Source organism: Macrobrachium rosenbergii, chromosome 32 (genome assembly GCF_040412425.1).
Source record: "Macrobrachium rosenbergii isolate ZJJX-2024 chromosome 32, ASM4041242v1, whole genome shotgun sequence".
In the NCBI taxonomy this organism is placed as follows: Eukaryota; Metazoa; Arthropoda; class Malacostraca; order Decapoda; family Palaemonidae; genus Macrobrachium; species Macrobrachium rosenbergii.
The window spans coordinates 9,780,776-9,796,018 of NC_089772.1; the positions used below are offsets into that span (position 1 = coordinate 9,780,776).

A 15,243-nucleotide genomic window follows, 5' to 3' on the forward strand; every position below is an offset into this window, starting at 1 on the left:
CTGGGAATGCCTGACTTACTACTGAACAGCCAGGTGTCATACTACTTCTAAAGCTTGGCTGGTTCCCTAATAACTTTTTCATATCATTACATTCTTACTGCTGGCTTACTTCAAGTAGAGCTATAGCAACACTTAATGTACAATGATTTTTCATTTACACAATCCACTGCATGATTCATTTGAATCATTATTACCTTGTCAAAGCATTATTCTTCTTACTTTTGTGTAGCGTGTCGCATAGTGCTAGGTAATCTTTAACTACTGTTACTATAATTATTTCTGAAATCACTCACAAACATAATTTCTACTGAGATCATTTTAATGTTAGATTGCTGTTTTTGATCTAGAAAAGAAAATTGGAATACTTTCGTCCTTTAACATGTTTTGTAATTTTGTCAGCAAATTTACAAAGAACATGTACAGTTTGGGCAGTTTACTAGGTGTTATCCATCTCTCTATATTTCTGATCATGCATCAGTGCAGGTGACCTGTGGGCTCTCAGCAAATATGCATTTCAGATTTGACTTGAGAAACACAATAAGACTGGCCTGCTCCCAAGTTGGCACTTATAATACCCACTGACTATCAAATGCCCAGGTTTCTGAGGAAAGGGGACTTCTTTCATATCTGAGAGGTCCTCAGTGCTGTCAACAACACAAGCAAGACTAAATCAGGAGAGACAGGCACTAAATCTAATAAGCTCAAGTCTTTTCTATTCTCAGTTTCAAAATTGCCTGGACTTGGCTGAAAACCTTCCTGAGGATATGCTATCTGATCCAGAACTGGTAGGCTTTGTCTCATCATCAGGAGAGCTCTCCTTTCCTTGACACTCTTGAGGTGCTTTCAACATAAATGTAATGACAGCTTACTTCTAAGCATCTTGACAGCAAACTGGCAAGCAATGCTGATACTCCTCATACTTCCTCGTCCTCTGAAGCCCTCCAGTAGCCCTAATAAACACTGTCCCCAGGTTCATTCCATGGAGATATAATGTGCTGGGTGACTCTCTCAGCCACAGATATCAAGTCTTACCGTCAGAGTGGTCTTCTTACCATCAGAGTGTCTCTTTCTCTAAGCACCATTCAGGGTGGCATCAAATGTCACCTAATTCTTCTTGCACGTTAGTGAAAGTAAGAGATAAAGTAAAAGGGATACATGCTACTGAGAAAATCAGTTTGAGAATTACTGGTAATTCATCAAAGCTGGTAAAACAATTGGCCAAAATGTCTAGGAAATTGAAGCCTTGTTATCAACAGACTAGACACACAAAAATTTGACCTCTCTCCTGGCCAGCAATTATTTTCTTTTGAGTATCAAATACCTAGGTTTTGTGAGACCACAAATCTGTGCTAATTATAAGTAACAGGTCTGTTGTAAATCAGATGGAGATTATTCTGCCCTCAATTTATGATTAAAGTTACAAATAAACTTTCAATGGCAAAATAACACATTCTCAAGTCTCAATATTTACAAACATATCTTTGTTACACATCAAAACTGATTACTTATTTATATATACTTACGGATTATCAATTGTTGTGTTTAGAATGTTGAGAGTGTAATAGTTGATCCCAAAGAAATACAAACGATGAAGACCGCGTCCGAGAAGCTGCCTCCAAGTAATGTACAAAATATTATTGATGTAATCTTTCACAGCCTTTGCCTAGAAACACCAAATACAAAAAATACATTAATCTTGTTTATAGTTCCTCACCTATACGTTAAAACTAAATGTTTGACACTTCTTGTGGTGCAGGATCATCCTTGCCTGATTTGGAAAAAGGAAAATATCTTACTGAAAAACTATTTCATTACTCTGTGCATACACTTGCTGTTTTATGTTTCTGTTACATGTGTGAATTAAATAGGCATGTTTTTGATGCTGTAACATTAAAAGATTTTCCTTTCAGTAACAAAATGTGTCCGGCAGTCTACTTATGGTTACTAAAACACCGTGCACATCTGGTTACTAAAACACAATCTTATCATAACAGTTAATCAAAATCACTATGTGTATGTTAAACAGAATATGAAAAACAGAAATATTTCTCCATTTAAATCTTGTGGTTATGTTTAATTCTGAATTTACTTTCACGGCAGTTCTACAAAAAAGTATTATCTAAACTGTCCATTATACTGGAACACCAATTGCATTACAAGGGATTTTTTTAACACATTGCTATTACCATATCAACTAGACTTCAACATCAAAATTATGATACAACACTTAAGACGACATAAAAAAACAGCATATGACATGTCAAAATCATGCTTACAAGCATACAATACATTAATCACGTGGTTTCAATGCAAAATACAGGGCAATTGTAAAGTAATATTAACCATTTTCATTTTGAAATGTCAAGAGTATGTGGGATTTGAAGATTTGTATTTTTTTACATGTTAAGGCCAGTGGGATAACCTGCTTATTGCCTCCATCTAGTGCGGACAAGATGAAGAAAGTGAATGTTAGCTTACACCTAAAACATGCAATAACTATTTGAAAAAGTAGCCTGGCAAGTGTTATAGGGATACCTGAGAGACGAGGGTTTTTTCTTTTTGCGGCAGGACCCATGCCTTGCTCGTCTTAGCTTTTCTTTTCCACATTCCCAGTCCCAATTCTATTCATATCATCTCTATTCCCATTTGTATATCCCTTTTCCAACACCTGTCTATCAATTTTGACAAATACACATATTCACATACAACCTATATTCTCTAGATGCCAATTCTCCAACTCCCTTGACTAATTCCCACAACTCATCCTCTAAGTTTGAGTATCCACACTTACAATCATTAGCCCCCTTTTTCGCTGAATACAGAATGTGGTCTAGTTCACTGATTTAAGCCACTGTGCCCTTGCTGAAATGACAGGCATCCCTAATATACTACTGTTAATCTTTGTATGGAGGTTCCCTAATGCTATTATTGATCTTTTTGTGGAGGCTATCACTTACCATGTTATGACCAACAGGTGTGGGAACTGCTGAAAGAACAGGCTGTATCAAGAGAACCATAAAAATTCTGCTTTGCCAATTCAGGTAGGTAACCAGGTCATGCCCAAGCTAACAGCATTACTAGGCCAAGTATCTCACTCCAACATTAACATTGGTTGGAGAATAACCAAAAACTTAATTAAGCCATTGTTTAATTTTTTCATGCCCATTGCAAAGTTACAGAAACATCATTAAAGAAAAATTCAACCTGCAGCAGTCATACCACTAGCTTCTTAAGGTGGTGAATAGGATAATCTCACCTCTGGCACCTTGAGTCACACCCACAGAATGCCCTCTTACCAATGTTTTAAATACTCAAACACATGCAATCCAAGTTGTCTGTCTCTCAAAATAACACCCTTGTTTTTGCCGCATGTACTGTAAAAATGGAAGGTTGCATTTGACCTTTTTTTTTTAGATCATGCCATTCTTACCCTTTTTCTTTAACTTAATAAAGATAAATCTAACTTATCCATGTTGGTTTGTCAAGGCTAATTCTAATAAAATTATACACTTGATTAACCTTATAAACAAATTAAGATATCTGCATCTAGACTGCAAGTATCAACAGTAAGTTTCAGGCACGAAAAAAGGTCAACTTCTGAAAACCATCCTGTGTTTGATGGTTCATTTGATGCTGTGAAATCCTCACTATACTTGGAGTAAGCACCTTAGTTTTTTGCACAAATAAAAATTTCTTTGGGATGTCTTATCCAATTTCATGATTGTGTGTTTTCAGAAAAATGCCTTCAAATTAATCCAATCAAGTCAGGAAACAAAAGATGGAGCACACTAAATTTAAACCTAATATTCCAAGGAGGAAGTGATTAGCTAACATAAATCTTTAAATGGAAAATGGAGGGAAGAACTTGAAACATCTAATCAAAATGCTCATTTGGTTTGAAGTCACCTAACAGTACAGTATATTGACAGAAGTGAGAGGTTCAATTACATTTCCATTCAAAATCATAAAAATCTAGATTGGTGGGACAAGAGAGGCAGATACTGTCATGGAGGTTTTTTCAACTTGAATTAATTATGTGGTCACAAGATCAAGAACGAAGAAATATGGAGGACTCAATCAACGGTAAAAGTATGGATAGCAAAAGAAGTACATTGAAGAAAGTTATTGATGTCCCAACTTAGCAATTAAGGCTGTCCCTTCCTAATAATATTATGTATGACAGTGTTACTATTGCATCCCAACCTCAGGCTCTTCTCTACCGGCATTCTGGAATTGACTCAACTCAGTTTCTCTCTGCTTGCTTCATTGTACTTATTTTTCCCAATGATTTTTGGCATTGTTCACCTATTCAAAAACTACCATCTACTGCGCATCACTTCATTTGGAAAGTTCACTAAACTAAAGCTATATATTTTTTCAGAAGTTCTGTAAGTCCTTTCAGATGAATTCAACCCTGAGAATTTGCTTGGGTTTCGGGACCCCCGTTGTTGAGTCAAAAACTTATTTTTTGAGTTTTGTGATGTAAAACACTGCTTTGGACAAGGAAAATATGTAAGAACATTTTGCAGGAAATGTCTACTGGTAACGTATTATTATCCTCTTTCAGCCACCAGAAACCCCCTGGCTGTGTTTAATTCGCTCATTCAGTTCATTACTTCATTAACAGAGACAATGCAATTAAATCACATAGATTTTATTATCTTAAATTCTAGTAAAAAAATTCAAAACCGTAGGACAGATAGAACATCAATAAAAAAACTAGTACGTACAGTACAACTGATTTTCAAGAAATCAGCAAAATGATTTTTAGTATCAAGTACAAAATACAAAACTGATCCACAAGCTATTCAGATTTATTTTGAACCTTACCACAAGAAAAAAAATACTTACCCCAGAGATGGCAACTATAAGACCACAGGACTGAAGTGTTAACATAACAAAACCATCAAAATCTCTTCCTCCGAAAACACCATAATATTTGCTTGGAACAAGGCCCATGAAGTATACCAGGTACTGCTCTATGAAACAAGAAACAATCATCAGGTAGGTATTGTTCTTAAAGTACAAGATATATGGCACAATTTTTATATTCTACAATTCAATATAAAAATCTTTTATTTCCTCGGGATGTCATTCGTTGGTGCATAGCACACTATAATGTGTACTCATAATTCAGGCAGTCCCCAGGTTACATCAAGACTCAGGTTATGTTGTTCAAATACATTCATAAAAATATCTGCTCCAGGTTACAGCAGATGTTCCGAGGTTACATCATCGTCTTACGCCACGATGGAACGGTAAAAGTACATACAGCTACAATATAAAGTCAAAATTTGGAGGTTTTTGAATGCATACCATGTCAAAATGCAAGTAAAATACGTACAGTACACCCAGAGGATTGAAAGACACTCTTTCATCACTTTATTTCTCATTTTTAAACATTTTTCTTGCGACTTTCCGGGTTAGAGTGCAGCATCGGAACGGGACCCCCAATGTAACCTGGGGACTGCCTACATTATTCGTCGTTGCATAGCACACTATAATACTCATATTACACTGTTTTGGCTTACATTTTCCAAGCCGTACTCTACTATTAACTGCTCTCCAGTCAGTCAGTGCCATTTTGCATTTGTTGTTAAAATTATAGCCACTCCTAATTTACCAATGCTATCCACTCTTCCTGAATGAATATACATATTAATGATCAAACACCCGGCCCCCGCCACAACCCCAGACTCTCTTTTCCTTTTCCTTTGCACCACAAATCACAAACAGCTAAATTGTACAGTAAAAAATCCATTGAATTCATTTTCTAGTTATTGTCTTTCCAACTTGATTCAGGGTTATTACAATCCCATTTCAAATTTTTAATTTAACTTATGTTTATAAACTTTGAGAGTATTAGCCCACCTCTGCCCCCTTTATGTGCAGGATTGAGAGCCATTTCTAGATTTCATCTATCAATTAATGTGCCAAAATCCAAAGGTGATTAATTGACTGTATACAAAGAAGGACAGGCAGTTCCTTGTGGCATGCTGTTCCTACATAGGTGACTAAGGCCAAATGCTCCTGCCACTGCATATTAGTTTTTAACTCATGTCATCACCAGGTATCCATCTTCCCGCTGTTCCTACTGTAGGTGACTAAGGCCAAATGCTCCTGCCACTGCATATTAGTTTTTAACTCATGTCATCACCAGGTATCCATCTTCCCACTACCAAACATTTCCTGCATTCATCCTGAGCAAACTCACAATTCTTTATTGTAAATATTTTGTATATAATGTCTCCATACAATCTGAATGTTTCACTTTAAATACTCAGACAGCTAAGCTGAACTGACTTTAGAACACTAAAAAATTTAAACTTGTGTAAATGGAATACAATGGAATGAAGAGAAACCCCTTCTCTGCCTCTGGCTGCACAATTCCGGGGCTACACTCACAAAAGGTTGACAAAAGGAAAATCAGGGCCCTTCCCATTAGCCACAGGCAACAGAAGAAAGACTGACATTCAATAACGACACCCTATCCTCTGTTGCACAAGTGAGCCACTGGTTCTGCATTCCGATTTTTCAACATTAGGGAGAATGAAGTTGATCAGCGGTGGCAAGAGATGTAAGATTAATCCAAGGAGCATCTCCTTTTTATACGGTGGAACCCTTGAGATTCACTGACAACATGAGGATTTACTAGCCAAGGGCTTTACCTCTTACAGGCGATTTGATGTTTTTGTAGTTATTTTCATACAATACAGTAGTCAGTATAAACACACTAGATGCAGTATTAGAAAACTTAGTTAAGGCTACATATATGCTTTAATCTTGTCTATTTTCTTTATATGGTGCCTATATTTCCTTATGCAATTATCTATTGTGTAGCCCTGCAGATAAGTATTTTATGTGGTAAGCCAAAGTGCGACACAGTAGGATGGTGAATTGACATTTTGTCATTAATAAGAGAGGGTATTCTGGGGTTAATTTTGACTAACTATTTGTCAGAATATGACAAATTTTTAATCAACTTGTATTTTTCATAACTACAAACCTACGGTCTTTTTGTAGAGGAAAATCTCTTAGCACTAGCTGGATCCGGTTAAAAATAGAACAAGGTTGGTGACAGCAGGGTGATAGCCAATGGGAAGAGAGTAGGTAGGGTGATAGCCAATGGGAAGAGAGTAGGTAGGGTGATAGCCAATGGGAAGAGAGTAGGTAGGGTGATAGCCAACGGGAAGAGAGTAGGTGGAGTCTGACCACTCTCTCCTTCTTGTGTCTTGTGATGCACTGGTCATCTTGTGACAAATGCATTTGCACCCATCAATTGAGAGTGGCCCCCTTTTTGAACAATAATTTCATTTTGTCCTATGCACAATGCAGTCACTACAGTGAACCCCCCGTATTCACGGGGGATGCGTACCACACGCCCCCCGCAAATAGCTAAAATCCGCGAATACTTAAAACCCCTCTAAAAACACTTAGAACTGCCCATTTTGATAGTTTTAAACACAAGAAAAACCCTGTGAAAATGCTTATACCTGAGTATTTTAACAGTTTTATCACAAAAAAGTGCATTTATTCATGAAAATTACATGAAAATACAGTAATTAGTGAATATTTCTCTGTGAAAAATACTGCGAATGGGCAAATTTTCTGTGAATATTGGCTAGATATGTTCCACAGAGAAACCCGTGAATACGTGAGTCCGCGAATCAACACAGAGGGAAAAAACAAAACCTGGACATAGGTTTAAGAATAAAAAATAGTCAACTCTTAGTTTCGGCGTCCCTCCTACAGAACTTGGCGACATTGATGGTCCTGGATTACTTACAAGTTTAATGAATGTTAGCTGTAAGTTATAATCCCTTATGCTGAGAATGTACTGTAATTGAGCATGATTATTCTGACAAATTCTCCAGCGAGGCCATGTTTCCTAACAAAGAAAGCCCTTACCGCGCAGTAAACTTCCTTCTTCAAGAAGCACGTGCCTATTCGTCTCCTGACAGATAAGCCTGGAAAGTTGCTAGTATCCCCACATCACCAGATAAGAATGTACTGAGGAGGAGTTACGGAAGTCGACTGAAAATCATAATGCAGAGACTGAGCCAGGTGACGCTACAGATCCTTAGCCTTTGGAATACTGTTGACATAGTAGGCCAATTTGAACCAGTTGACTCAGTAGAAAAGAATTCTTGCTCCCAAAAGTCGACACCATCTGCCTATGGGCAACAAATTCCCTGTGAATACTTTTAGAGCCACTGTGCACGAGCCAAAACGAAAAGCCTTGAAGAGCACTACCTTCTCTGTCAATACACCTCAATGGAACTTGCGTGACTGAGAAATGTCTCCAGCACGTCCACCAAAACATCCGGTTGTTCTTTTGGAAAGTCACTAAACCATGCTGGAAAAACCACAAAGTATGGGGACAGACACAAAATTTGCTGGAAAAACCAAAAAGTATGGGGACAGACACAAAACTGTTCAGTCTTGATACATCCAACACTAGGCGCCAATATCTGGTTGCTTATGGCGCTATGAAAAAGTAGAGGTAAAATCCCAGTGAATTACCGATACCTGCTCCATTTTATTCTCTCTAAGTTACAACCTCCTACTACAGAATGAGATACCTCTGCTGGAGAAGACACAAAGGAGCAACTGTAGGAGACTAAACCAGTGGAGAGGACTTAAAAGTTATCATAATCCTCCTTCAGTGCCTCCACCACTTAAGGTTCTGCTCCTAAGTCTCTCCAAGCATGCCAGAAGGCCTACAACTGGCCATCTGCTGGAACCTGTGGGCTGAACAGATCCCCAAATGGTATAAAATACCTCCCTCATCGCCTTAAGGGGAGTCACACTTAGAAGGCAACCCACAGAAGAAACCAAAACAGCTGTCATATCCTGTGCAGCATAAGCCTTTACTACAGATAGGAGCATAAGTGTTATCACTTCTGTGAAACTGAGTTAGCATAAGCATGAGAACATTAGCCTGTAGTGCCAGAAACGGGTTTCACTGTGCAAGTTGAAAACTAACACTCTTCCTCGCTAAACTCCCACTGGTGCTAAAAACACTTAAAGCTGGCTCCACAAACTCCCTAAGCTGGCACGGCAAACACACTAAGCTGGCACCTCAACCTCTCTAAGCTGACGCAGAGAAGAGGCAATTATACTAAGCAAAAGTTCAATAAAAGATAAAAACTTCAACAATCTACACAGAGACTCAGTTTCAGCATGTCCAAAGCACTTGTCAGTCTCGAGTTTGTCTCTTCAAAGAAATGCGAAAGAAAACCAAATCCTCAACCGATGACAGTTAAAGCGCTGATTAAGCACCTGTATCCTGAGAGGCAGACTTAACGGGAACTTTGTGCACCAGAGTATGAGAAACTTACAAAACGCACTCTCACTGAATGAGAAAGCTTGGGTTCTCTTTTTTCAAATACTTAAAGGGCGTCGAAATACTCGAAGACATCCGAGACCTATTCTCTACATGGCCTCCCTCCTCAGCTAAATGAGGATAACACAAAGCACAACACCCCAGCAAAAGCTGATCAAACCGAAAGAGATTCCTCCGATTCAAGCTCTTCTTCCGCCAGAGGGCAACACTGGGTGACAGGAGGCGACAGCTGGCAACAGGAGGCAACAGCTGGCAACAAGAGGCAATATGACGCGACTGCAGTCAAGTACCCGTAATGCAATCCACGACTCGATGAAAGGGAGAGAGGGAAACACAGCCTGAGGCGATTCAGCCGAGTCAACACAAGTCAGCTGCGCAAAAGAAAAAGCACCAAAGAAAACAGGAAATATTGGGAGGCAGGGGAAGAGGAGTTACAACGATGACCTGCCTCAACTAAAGGCGAATCAACAGACTTGGGAGCATTCCCATACGACGCATCCTTAGAAAGCTAAGTAGCTAGAATAATATCTAGCTTGGAAACATTGGAGGATACTGTGACCATGGTAGGTTTGGAAAGAGAAACATTAATCAAGGCAGAAGAAAGAGATTCACTGATAGCCGAAGAAAAAGCACATAAAGCATGAACAAGTGCACTTCTGACACAGAAAGAGGAATAGGCTAGCAGACAAGGATTTAGAATGAGCAAAAAATATGAAGGGGTTGGTTAAACAACAGACTGAGTCGAAATGACAGGACAAGTACAACTCACTACAGACACATTATTATCAATAACAATGTTCATACCTATGCAATTATAGTCCTGTTGGTGCTAACAACCCAAGACTAGGTGCCACTGACGGCAGAAGTCGCATGTTCACCAAAAGGATCTTTTGGCTAACACATTAAACGAGGCTCAGAGCGTAAAAAATGGAGAAGCAGGCGACACAGGGCACAGAATCACATTGCCCCGAGAACCGACCTGGTTCTCTGGCAGCAGACTCTTCAAACTGTCGCAAGGCAGTCCCAGGTTCGGGCTACAGATGGGTGGGGGCACCCAAAATAAGGTTTACGTCCTCTTCTAACTTCTCAATACGCTTTCCCTGAACTGAAAGGGAGTCGGAACGTGGCGCTCAAGAGGAAGTCTCAGTACTAACTAAAGCATCAGCAAAAGGAAAGCCTACACTGAGTATGGATAACTAAAGACGAAGGACCTGGAGAAGGGAGGAGAAATGACAGGTTGGTGACCTGAGCTAACTAGTTGCTTTCACAATCTATCTGCTTCCCTTCTCCTCCTATACTAACAAACTTAAGCACAAGTCCTTCAAAAATCCCTACTTCCTCACATCTATTCTCAAGATCATATTTAGTTCTCAAGATCACATTTTGGGCCCGAGTTCAAGTCTCCGGCCGGCCAATGAAGAATTAGAGGAATTTATTTCTGGTGATAGCCAGCACTAGGTAAATTTGGTTCTTAACGTAAAATAATTCCTTCGGGCCAGCCCTAGGAGAGCTGTTAATCAGCTCAGTGGTCTGGTTAAACTAAGGTATACTTAACTTTTTTTTCAAGATCATTACCATTACACTAAAAAATTAAATTCCATAACACAGTACGTAATCATTCTTACACAACCTGACGTTCTTAGCCTTGGTTTCAGTGGAAGGCATCCTAGGAAAAATAAATGAACAGTACCTTGATGGCAGCAAACAGCCAACACGTGCCTATACACAATGGCAGCAAAGAGAATTCTGACCAGAGCTAAAACATTTGAAACACACCTGGTGGAGAACAGGTGTACTGTACTAGACAGTCATCCAGGCAGCCATTCGATCTTTTCCTTGAATGCTGAACCACCTACTGGCTCAGAGATATAAGCTATCTTTAACAGCAGGTAAGATTCATCCCAAATAAGCACACGTAATTACAGATGACTCGGAAAAAGAGGAAAATGAAATCACATGAGTGGTAATGGATTACACCACAACACCACATATGAGGCTATCAGTCGAGAAACATGCCAAGCGCCATCCTAGGTCAAAGTATTTTTAATTTAATTTATTATATTTTAAAAATGGCACTTGGCATGTTTCTCAACTGAAAAGCTCAAATGTGTTTTCTTATAATTATAAAGGTATACAGTTCAGGTAATAAAAGCAATAGAACAAAAGAAAATACAGAATTTAGGCCAAAGGCCAAGCGGGGGGACCTATGAGGTCATTCAGCACTGAAACGGAAATTGGCAGTAAGAAGGTTTGAAAGTTGTAACAGGAGGAAAACCTTGCAGTTGCACTGGGAAACAATTTTTAGAGAGGGTGGAAAGTCATATGGAAGAAAGAGAATATGAACACAGGTACGGTATAAGAAATGAGAGAGGTTGCAGTTAGGGGTCGAAGGGACAGTGCAAGACCCTGTGTGATGCACTGATGGGACTAGCCCCCCTAAGGGGCAAAAGCAATAATAAAATACTACATTGCAATGACCAAAATAATTCATTTAAATTATATCATTTATATACATAAAAACTTACCTAGAAAGCTAAGGCACAAGAGGAGGAAGAAGAGTCCTGCAGGAACTGACAAGATTCCTGGGAAAATAACACCAAGGATTCTCAGTAACCGTTTGAACATGTGCAAATCAAATCCCACATCATCGCTTTTATCTTTTGATTTCTCCATACTTGCAATACAGCTGAAAAAAAAAAGAGCAAAACTTTCAGCAATAAGAAAACAGGTCTGAAAACTTAATACATTCAAAATGACCAAATGTTAAGCAGCTGAAGACAGTTCTAAAAATAACAAAATTTGAATCATTTTTTCCCATAAATACAAACATCTTACTTCAATTATCTCAATGACAGAAACTGATACATTAACAAATGTCACTTTTTTTTTAACCGCATTAGGACAATTGCTAAAATAGCTTTTGTGTGGAGAGAGAATAGCCATGATAAATGGATGCAGTGACGTGTGAGGATCGAGCTGCTTTTTGCATAGCTACTTGTTAATTTGAACTTGTCTGTTTGGCTGTAAGGTAACTTAGCATAAACCATTTATTTGGTTGTTGTCCATGCTTAGGCCTTCTCTGACCCATGATCAAGACTACACTGACGCCCTTTGTATGCATGATATATTTTTACCATTACACCACAAGGGTCTCAATGAAATCTGGTTATCTTTCGTACTAAGTAGCTGCTCAACCTACTGATGACACCTCCTCCTTGACAAAATTAGGCTTAGCCTAGTAGGCTGCTTCTCTTAGCGATTAGATTAGTGTTCTTTAGGATACTACATTTGTTTCTCTCTCTCTCTTTCATAATGAAGTATTACATGCTATTCCAGTAAAAGTACTTGTGTTTCTAATGAAAGTTCCATCAAATGCAGGGTGAGAGTTTGGTATTGTTCATAAGGCCTCATATATTTATAATATTGACAAAATCAATGCAACCTGTTATAGGTCATCTGCGATTCCTTTACTCGACTACTTACTGTTCTCTGGTGCGGACGTCTGCTTCTGCCAGAGAACTATCTCTTTTCGATAGAGTGGTTTGTGGTGGTGGGTTCTGTTTCCTAATAGCAGCAGTTATGACTTGGACCATCAATGGAGGGTCTCTTGTGTGTCACTTTGTCGTAAGTTGTATTTTAACAAGTCTTTCACATTTGCAACTGATTCCTGATCCCCTTTACCAGACTTGTTGAACGGCGGCACCAATATGCAGCAAACGTGCCTGGCTGTTGAACTTCTCAGTTCCAGAGGTCCTTAATTCCTCGTACATTTTAATCTTTTTATTAATTTTTTTTTTTTTTATATAATTGGTGAGACCTCTTCTTTTTTATTTTCCCTTTACCTCCTCTTACTTCTTCGTAATGGACACCATATTCTTTGGAAGCTTGAATTTCAACTCAATGGCCCCTTTGGTGGGCTTCTTCCATTGAATAGGTTTCGTCTTCTGAATAATAATAATAATAATAATAATAATAATAATAATAATAATAATAATAATAATAATAATAATAATAATAATAATAATAATAATAATAATAATAATAATAATAATAATAATAAAAGTGCTGACAAAGCATAGGCTACTGCCAAGCTAACCTATGACCTATATCATGAAATAGAATATAGAAATTTAGGCCAAAGACCAAGTGCTGGGACCTACCAGGTCATTTGGCACTGAAAGGGAAACTGACAGTAAAAGGTCTGAAAGGTGTAACAGGAGGAAAGCCTCGCAGCTGCACTTTGCAACAATTGTTAGAGAGGGTGGAAAGTCAGATGGAAGGAAGAGAATACGAACGGAGATACAGCAAGAGGAATGAAATGGGTTGCAGTTAGGGGCCGAGGGGACACTGCAAAGCCCCTAAAGTAATGCCTACAGCGTACCAAACGAGGCGCACTGACGGCACAAGCCCCCTATGGTCGCGACCTAAATCATGAATTGGCTAAAACAAATTAAAAGCCTTATTTTAAGCTCTCCTTAACAAGCTTATGGTACATCGGTTATAAGTAAGCCTCAGTTATAGGCACAACGATGACTCACAGTCTTTAATATGAGATACAGCACTGCATATTAATAATATGCTAATGTCATTATGATATGACGACGGCTACGATTGATGCTGGTGAATTTTCGACTACGCTCAGCGAATATTTGGCCCACTGTCAATTAAGCTACACTACTCGCGCGTTTACTAAAATGCAACGGTTATATAATGCAACATACGTTTATAACTTAGCATTCGTGCAATTGCCAACTCGCTTCCACACTTTCCTAGTTCGATGGAGCACCTGGGGGAAGACTAATTGCCGAGTGCTGACATCAGTAACTTTGTAGTTTCTGGTCCTGAATTCCAACGCAGTTCTTCTTCCCTCCTGAAGTGTTGTTTTCAGAAGTTTTGGGGGGGTTGAAAGCTCCCCCAGGGGCATCCGGCGAGTCTATTTTTAAAAAATACATTTCAGTTTACGGAAAATAGTGGCTGAATCTAAAAGGAAATAACTGTATCTGCAGTAAATTCAATCGTTAGTGCAAGTGAAATTGCATTTTTAGAAAACTGGTCTTCAAACTGTTCCGAAATCCTATACTGTGAGTTGGGCACTCAAGAATTGCATGCACGCCTCATTACATTACTATCTAATTATTTTTTTTTATTTAATATTTCATAATTAGTTGTATGAGTCTTAACTAATATTCAACAACATAAGCAGTATTAATCATAATAACAGGAATTTCTTGTTTTCCACTGACGGAAAATCAGTGCATAATAATGTTTGTCTATTTGAGTATCACAAACTTAAGTGAAACAGCAAAAAAAATTCGTAATTCCTTTGACAAAAAGAAGACAGTAGGCCCATCCTCTTCATTATAACGCAACTGGGTCTTTTTTAATTTAACTCACTTGTTTCGTAAGGTCTCTGATCTATCCTCTTAAGGCAGTGCCTCACAGAAACTCCAACATCATGGCATTCTTGTCATATGGACTAACATTTTTCGTTAATATTTTTCCGATTAATTTTCATTAAAAGCAACCTGTTCATAGATTTTCTATCGTATAATAAGGGCTTTACAAAACTGACACCATTTCTACAGTATGGCGTTCCAAACGATAATTGCTTAAAAAGAATTTCGTTTACATAAACAAACAAAATAGTGCTTGTGGCAAGACGTGCCTAGTTTTCGCGCCTACGATGATTGATATTCATACCATGTGGCGAAGAGAAAGACATCCTGTACATTTATATGCAGGAGGTGCGTTTTGTAGTACATGGACACACAATAATGTGCCGGTATTGAGGCAGTGAAAGCCTACAAAAAAGTAAACTGGATCATTCGGAATATGAACTGGAATCCCCGAAGAGGAATTTAAACCAAACATTTAGCAGTGTTGGTCATATTTCCGAA

The 15,243-nt window shown here is 38.5% G+C and overlaps 2 protein-coding genes across 2 annotated transcripts in view; one reads left to right on the plus strand and one right to left on the minus strand.

Annotated features, from left to right (window-relative positions):
• LOC136855655 (lysosomal cobalamin transporter ABCD4-like) overlaps positions 1–14,204 on the minus strand; it is a 39,664-nt gene extending 25,460 nt beyond the window's left edge. The window contains exons 1-4 of the mRNA XM_067132863.1: positions 14,068–14,204; positions 11,872–12,032; positions 4,852–4,979; positions 1,524–1,663 (exon numbers count right to left, since the gene is read on the minus strand). Coding sequence (XP_066988964.1) covers positions 1,524–1,663; positions 4,852–4,979; positions 11,872–12,019 — 416 coding nt within the window. The 5' untranslated portion in view covers positions 12,020–12,032; positions 14,068–14,204. The remainder of the gene's footprint in view (positions 1–1,523; positions 1,664–4,851; positions 4,980–11,871; positions 12,033–14,067) is intronic.
• The window catches only part of Ilk (integrin linked kinase), a 91,465-nt gene that overhangs the window by 33,940 nt on the left and 42,282 nt on the right, over positions 1–15,243 (plus strand). The window contains exon 2 of the mRNA XM_067132862.1: positions 2,975–3,041. The gene's annotated coding sequence lies outside the window, so the exon portion shown is untranslated. The remainder of the gene's footprint in view (positions 1–2,974; positions 3,042–15,243) is intronic.